Below are 7,500 nucleotides of genomic sequence, written 5' to 3' on the forward strand. Positions count from 1 at the left end.
CCCCCACACAGTGAGTGCCCCCCCCCCCCCACAGTGAGTGCTCCTGCCCCAGTATTAGTACCCCCCCCACAGTGAGTGCCCCCCCCCCCACAGTGAGTGCCCCTGCCCCAGTATTAGTACCCCCCCACCCACAGTGAGTGCCCCCCCCATCCACAGTGAGTGCTCCTGCCCCCCCCCCCCACAGTGAGTGCCCCCCCCCCCCCACAGTGAGTGCCCCCCCCCCCCCCCCCCACAGTGAGTGCCCCTGCCCCCCTCATCCACAGTGAGTGCCCCTGCCCCCCCCATCCACAGTGAGTGCCCCTGCCCCAGTATTAGTATTAGCTGCAGCAGTGTCCCCTGAAGTAAAACAATCTGCTGTAATCTATCAGAGTGTTATCAGGCCTATCTGAGCTGGGCGAGCGGGGTGGGGGGGGGCAGGGGGGCCGTGGCGCCGTGCTCCCCTCCTGATAAAGTTTCACAGTTCAGCCATGATGAATGTTCAGCAAACTGGCTGGGGGAGAGGATGTGGGCTGGGCGGGGGCCAGGGGGGCGGGGGCCAGGGGTGCAGGGGGCGGGGGCCAGGGGGGCGGGGCCAGTGGGGCGGGGCCAGGCCGGGAAAACAATAACACCTCGGAAACGGCCGCGGGTCGCTGGGTCAGGCCCTGGTCTGCGCACAACACACACACTCACACCAACATCCTGCTCCTCAAGCCTCATCCTGAGTTGCGAGGGGAAAAGAGACCTAGTCCGGGGATAGTGTGAGCCAAGCGGTCGCTCTCTCTCACAGGCCCTCTCTCTTCTCTCTCTCCTTCTCTCTCTCACTACATCACCCACCTCTTTCTCCCTCACTCCCTCTCTGCCCACCTCTCTCCTCAATCCCTCTCCTCTCTCCTCCTCTCATCTCCTCCTCTCCTTCCTCTCTCCTCCTTTCCTCTCCTCTCTCCTTCCTCTCTCCTCCTATCTCCTTTCCTCTCTCTCCTCTCCTCTGCTCTCCTTTCTCTTCCTCTCTTCTGCTCTGCTCTGCTCTGCTCTCCTCCTCTCCTCTCTCCTCTCTTGTCCTCTGCTCTCCTCTGCTCTCCTCTGCTCTGCTCTCCTCTCTCCTCTCTTGTCCTCTGCTCTCCTCTGCTCTCCTCTGCTCTGCTCTCCTCTCTACTCTCTTCTCCTCTGCTCTCCTCTGCTCTGCTCTCCTCTATTCTCTCCTCCTCTGCTCTCCTCTCTCCTCTCTTGTCCTCTGCTCTCCTCTGCTCTCCTCTGCTCTGCTCTCCTCTCTACTCTCTTCTCCTCTGCTCTCCTCTGCTCTGCTCTCCTCTATTCTCTCCTCCTCTGCTCTCCTCTCTCCTCTCTTCTCTTCTCTTCGGCTTTCCTCTCCTCTCTCCTCTTCTGCTCTCCTCTCTCCTCCTCTCTCCTCTCTCCTCTCTTCTCCTCTCCTCTCCTCTCGTCCTCTTCTGCTCTCCTCTCCTCTCTCCTCCTCTCTCCTCTCTTCTCCTCTCTTCTCCTCTCCTCTCCTCTCTCCATGTCCTCTCCATCCACCAGAGCTCCTCAGGACCATGCCAGCATCAAGCCTCCAAGTCCTCAGTTCTCCATCTCCCGCTGTCACACTCGTCTGTGACAGTGTGTACCTTCATCCAGCTCTCCCAGGGAGAACAGACCCGGGGCAGAGGGGGAGAGAGGACGGAGAGGGAGAGAGGAGGGAGGGTTTACTGTATGCACCTTTCTGCCATAGTACATGTCTTGTTTGTGCCAACTTACTTGGCGATAAAGCTGATTCTGATTCTGATGGAGAGGGTGATGGAGAGTGGTTGGATGGAGGGTGATGGAGAGAGGAGGGGTGGAGGAGAGAGGAGGGTGAGGGAGAGAGGGGGATGGAGGGAGAGGAGGGATGGAGGGAGATAGGAGGATGAGGGCGACAGGGGACGGACGGAGAGAGGGATGGGGGAAAGAGGGAGAGGGAGAGAATAAAGCGAGCTGAGAGCCATTAGGATTGTGACAAAGTTCATGAGTATATAATGGTGGTAAATGCGGCTTGGGTGCGGGGTGCTTTGTTCCCTAAAGTACAGAGAGCGTTTAATAGAATCTGATAGATAGACACCCGTCCTGGGCCCTGGGGGGGGGGGGGGGGGGGGGGGGGGGGGGGCACCAACGCCTGTCCGCTCCCTCATCCAGATCTCTGCCGCTCCGACAGGAATCATTTGTCAATAATTGGCCGTGTCGGTCTCGTTAGCGTGATAGCGCGCCGGCCCCAGAATATCTGAAATGAGACTCTGGGCTGCGCTGCCTGTGGAGGGAGATTTGGGCCCGTGATAGCGCCATTAAATGCTTAAGAAGGATTTTAGCTGAATTCACACAAAAGCTAAATAGATAAATAAATAATGAAAAAGGGAGAGAGAGAGAGAAGAAAAAAAAGAAGTGGAGCATCAACTGTCAAGCTGGTGATACAGACTTTAAGAAATCATTTGGGAGTGTAAAAAGATAAAAGATTAGCTCGTTTTTTCGGCCGCCTTATTGCCTCCTCAGCCATCTCCGATGTTAATTCGCTTACTCAAGCAATCGGGCAGACTTGCCCTGTCCCTGAGAGAGAGAGAGGGAGAGCGTGTGTGTGAGTGTATGTGTGAGAGAGTGAGTGAGCTGAGCATGTGTGCGTGTGTGTGTGTGCCCTAGCCCCATGGCCTTGGCAGCATACGGCAAAATGCTTATACCAGCACCACAACTGTTCTCCAAATCACTTGTCCGTCCCAGGGTGGATGTGTGTGTGTGTGTGATTGTGTGTGTGTGTGCGTGCGTGTGTGTGTGTGTGTGATTGTGTGTGTGTGTGATTGTGTGTGTGTGTGTGTGTGTGAATGTGTGTGATTGTGTGTGTGTGTGATTTGTGTGTGTGTGCGTGTGTGTGTGTGTGTGTGTGAGTGTGTGTGATTGTGTGTGTGTGTGCGTGTGTGTGGGTGTGTGTGTGAATGTGTGTGATTGTGTGTGTGTGTGATTGTGTGTGATTGTGTGTGTGTGTGTGTGATTGTGTGTGTGTGTGTGATTGTGTGTGTGTATGTGGGATTCTGTCACTCCCGTATGGCACCTATTATCTCGTCCACTGAGGGGATTGGAATGTTCTAGAGATATTGTTGAATGTTTTATCTTACAAATAACTCCCAGCGGCTGACATTCGTCTGATTGGCTAAACCCTACATGGTAGCCACATTCCACAGATCTTCTGTCCAATGGCTGGAGAGGTTCGTACAGGATTGGACAGTAGTATAGTCCAGCCGCTTGAATCCTCAGTTTTGGTCTGCTCTGTTACCACAGAGTCCTCCTGTATCAGATCGAGGATGTACAGTTAGTAGCTTGGCCCCTAGGGCTTGCCCCCCCCACCACACACACACACACACACACAACGCACACACACACACACACGCACACACACACTAACCTTTCAGTCACCTATTCTACTTTGCATGGCTGCCCCACTGCTTCCTTCTCATGCAAACAGGGATGGACAGGTTCCTGGGAGGTTCCACTCTCCTCTCCCCCTCCCTCCCTCCCTCCCTCCCTCCATCCTCCCCCTCCCTCTGTCCATCCCCCATCTTACTCCATCCTCACTCCCCCTCTCCATCTATCCTCTCCCCCTCTACCTTAATCCGGCCGTCACCCCTCTCCCTTCATCCTCTCTCCCCCATTCCATCCCCCCTCTTGCCGTCCTCTGTTCCCTGTGTGGGGGGCGGCTGGTCCAGAGAGTGCCAAGGGTTCTGGCAGGGGGACGGACTGGAAGATTGCTGTTTGAGTTTGTCTAACGTGGAAGCGTCCTGTGAATGTCTGGTCCATGTACAGTGTGCTTTGATTGGCTGGCTTGTGGTGGAGCTTCACAAGCCCATTGGACAGATCCAGGGAATTGTCAGCAGTGATACTTTGTTTTCTAACTTCAGTCGTTGTAACCTTGATCAACCTAGCATTCTAGCTAAATGGACACCTGATCATATCTTCTCGACACAACAGTTCTTATTTCTGCTGCGGCTGTTTCCTGTATTTTCGAGAGTCAGGTGTGCATGTGTCAACCACTCTAAAACCACATCGGTTAAGTGAGGGTAATACTGGAATCCTGCATTCATTATTAATCAAAAGATAGCACTTCTTTACTGGCTGCACACTTAGATGACTGGGGGCACAGGCTGAGGGGGGAGAGGGGGAGGGGGGTGCGTTAATATTCTCTTTCCTGGGAGTGTCTGTAAGTGAAGGGGACACGTATCGCTCTCAGGATCCTGATTTTATATCCCTTTCAGCTCATCTGAAATTTCATTATTCGCCACAAAAAGCCAAGCCAAGCCTTTTCAATATGACTCCCGGACTAGGCTGTCCCGCCTCCTGCACAAACACACACACACACACACACACACACACACACACACACACACACCACACACACACACACAAACACATAATAGACAAAAACACCCGTGCACATGGAGCTAAACACACATACGCACACACACATACAAAGAGAGAAACGCACGCAGGATACGTGGAATCACACACACACACACACGCATGCATGCATACAGGCACAAAGGCACACACACACTCTTCACCAGCCAACGCCGTTATTAATCACCTCTATCGGTCCCTCGCATCTCTGCTATTTGCTGTTTAATCACTAAAATTATATGCGGGGGGGTTGCATGGGGCCTGTTACCGTGGCGACCAAATGGAAAAGGTCAGTGCGAGTTTATCTTATCAGCGATAGGGAACGGTTACTATTACAGATAGGTACTAGCAGAGCTCCATCCATCACAGCCCCTGCCTTTCCACACTATCAGCGAGCCACACTGGCCTGATATTACACTTATCTCCTCAGGACATCCATACTGGCACACCTTGGCCTGGGTCTGGGTCTGGGTCTCAGGCTAGTGCTGGTCTAGTCCAGTTGGGTCAGTTCACATGATAGGTGGATAAGGCTTTGTGTTGTCACTGCTCTGTGAGGAAAACTGTAAGGAGACAGTGTGTCATGTGACACAGCATGACTCCTATAGGACGATCGTGACCTGCGTAGCAGGACTGTGATTGTAGATCACCGGGTAGGGTGGTGATATATCACTGTTGGAGGAGAAATCACAAACATCCCACTGGTGACGAATGGAAGCAGAAATCGTTTAATTTTAACAGCAATAACTGATTATGAAAACAGTTGTCAGAATGGATTGAAAACAGTTGTCAGAATGGGATGTTTCTCAATTCACTGTTTATATGTATGTTACAGAGAGCTAAATGGGGTGAGAAAAAATTGGCTAATGTATGGGTATGGTCTTTGTGTTTATGTGGTGTGTGTATGTGTATATATATAGTGTTTTAGTGTGATTGGTGTGTATAGAATGTGTGTAAAATAATATATAGGGTGTGTGTATGTGTGTGTGGACTGTACTTGGTGTGTGTATGGGTGTATGTTACATATGGTTGTGTGTGTGTTTGTATAGTGTACTGGTGTGTGCAGACATGGTGTGTGTGTATTGCTGTGTGTGTGCGTGTGTCCTGTGTGTGTCTGTGGGAGCGCAAGCCTGTGTTTCTCTGCACCCTTCCATTTATCATGTTTGACATTTGGCTGTACTCCCCCCCTATCTCCCCATCATCTGAGAGGAGCACATTTTTCCCATCAGAAAATCCCGAAGTGACATCCTACGTTGGAGGGCGGTGCTGATACTACCCGCTCACTAGCCAGAGATACACAGATCTACAGAGTACATCTTTTCTGGGCTGCTCTCTCTGTCTCTGTCTCTCTCTCTTTCTTTCTTCCCCTCTCCCTCTCTCCCCCCCCCCCTCTCTCTCTCTCCCTCTCTCTCTCTCTCTCTCTCTCTCTCTCCCCCTCTCCCTCTCTCTCCCCCCCTCCCTCCCCTCTCTCTCTCTCCCCCCCTCTCTCTCTCTCTCCCTCCTCTCCCTCTCTCTCTCTCCCCCTCTCTCCCTCCCTCTCTCTCTCTCTCTCTCTCCACCCCCCCCCCTCTCTCTCTCTCTCTCTCCCCCCTCCCTCCCTCTCTCTCTCTCGACCCCCCTCCCTCCCTCCCTCCCTCCTAACAGGGATGTTATCGGTGCAAGTGAGGGCTGCAGTGATGCCCTGCCTCTTCCTTTGCTGATCCCATCCATGCAGTGGTGGTTATATTTAACTAGCCCCCCCTGCTATCTCCCTGCATCCCTGCTCTGCAGGCTCAGATGAGCTATCACACCCCCCCTCGCTGGGATCTCGGGAGCGCTGCTTCTTCCTATTTATCTTATTTGAAACATGTGACACGAGGTGATAGATAACATTCCGACTGCCACAGTGCTGCGTGTCCCTCCTACACCTTCTCATCTAGTCTGGTCTTACAGCCTCTCTCCCTCTCTCTCTCCCTCTCTCTCTCTCTCTCTCTCTCTCCCTCTCTCTCTCCCTCTCCCTCTCTCTCTCCCTCTCTCTCTCTCTCTCTCTCTCTCTCTCTCTCTCTCTGTTCCTCTCTTTATCGGTCTATCATTCTAAGTCTCCCCCACTGTCTCTCTCTCTTCTTCTATATCGGTTTATCTATCACTTCAAGTCTTCCTCTTTCTCTCTCATTCTCTATCTTCATCCCTCTCTTCCTTACCTTCCTTCCCCCCCATAACAGTTGGGAGCTGCGGCTGTGGTGGTCGGCGCCACGTACGCCCCCGGGGGCCATGTGTGGTGCTGGTGTCCTGGGGACCGTGTGTGGTGCTGGTGTCCTGGGGACCGTGTGTGGTGCTGGTGTCCTGGGGACCATGTGTGGTGCTGGTGCCCTGGGGGGCCATGTGTGGTGCTGGTGCGCTGGGGCCATGTGTGGTGCTGGTGCCCTGGGGGCCATGGTGTGGTGCTGGTGCGCTGGGGGCCATGTGTGGTGCTGGTGCCCTGGGGACCATGTGTGGTGCTGGGTGCGCTGGGGGCCGTGTGTGGTGCTGGTGCCCTGGGGGCCATGTGTGGTGCTGGTGCCCTGGGGGCCATGTGTGGTGCTGGTGCGCTGGGGATTTGTGGTGTGGAGACGTTTTTATGTGCTTTTAGGATGCCTCATTAAGTCATAACCATTACAGAAGCTTCATAAAACCGCCTTAACCTTTAATTATGATCACAGACGGCATACGTACTTACCGTGACTTCCTCTTCTGCAAACCCGCACTCTTCAACCTACACACCTTCAAAACAGCGTCCCCCCCTCTTCCTCCCACCCCTCAACTGCCCTCTCTCTCCTTTTCCCTCTCTTCCCCTCTCCCCTCTCTCTACTCTTGCACAAGCGATGCAATGTCTCTCTCTCTCTCTCTCTCTTTCTCTAGTGTGTTTAGTCTCTGCAGCCAGCAGAGGTGTATATGTGTGTGTGTGTGTGTGTGTAGACGGGCAGGGTAGAAGTTCTCTCTCAGAGAAGAGTTCAGACGAGGTCCCAGGGTCAACACTCAGATAAGATGACTGAGCCGAAGGGCAGCGCGCTTCAAACGGAGAAGAGGGAGGATCGGGAGGAAGAGAGAGGAGGGGGAGAGAGGACGAGGGAGGGGAGAGGTAAAGCGAGGAGGAGGGGGAGG

The 7,500-nt window shown here is 53.5% G+C and overlaps 1 protein-coding gene across 1 annotated transcript in view; it reads left to right on the plus strand.

Moving 5' to 3' along the window:
* The first annotated feature begins 474 nt into the window (after positions 1–474).
* zfpm1 (zinc finger protein, FOG family member 1) overlaps positions 475–7,500 on the plus strand; it is a 28,647-nt gene continuing 21,621 nt past the window's right edge. The window contains exon 1 of the mRNA XM_067235130.1: positions 475–633. Coding sequence (XP_067091231.1) covers positions 475–633 — 159 coding nt within the window. The remainder of the gene's footprint in view (positions 634–7,500) is intronic.

The sequence above is a fragment of the Osmerus mordax genome, chromosome 4 (assembly GCF_038355195.1).
Source record: "Osmerus mordax isolate fOsmMor3 chromosome 4, fOsmMor3.pri, whole genome shotgun sequence".
NCBI lineage: Eukaryota > Metazoa > Chordata > Actinopteri > Osmeriformes > Osmeridae > Osmerus > Osmerus mordax.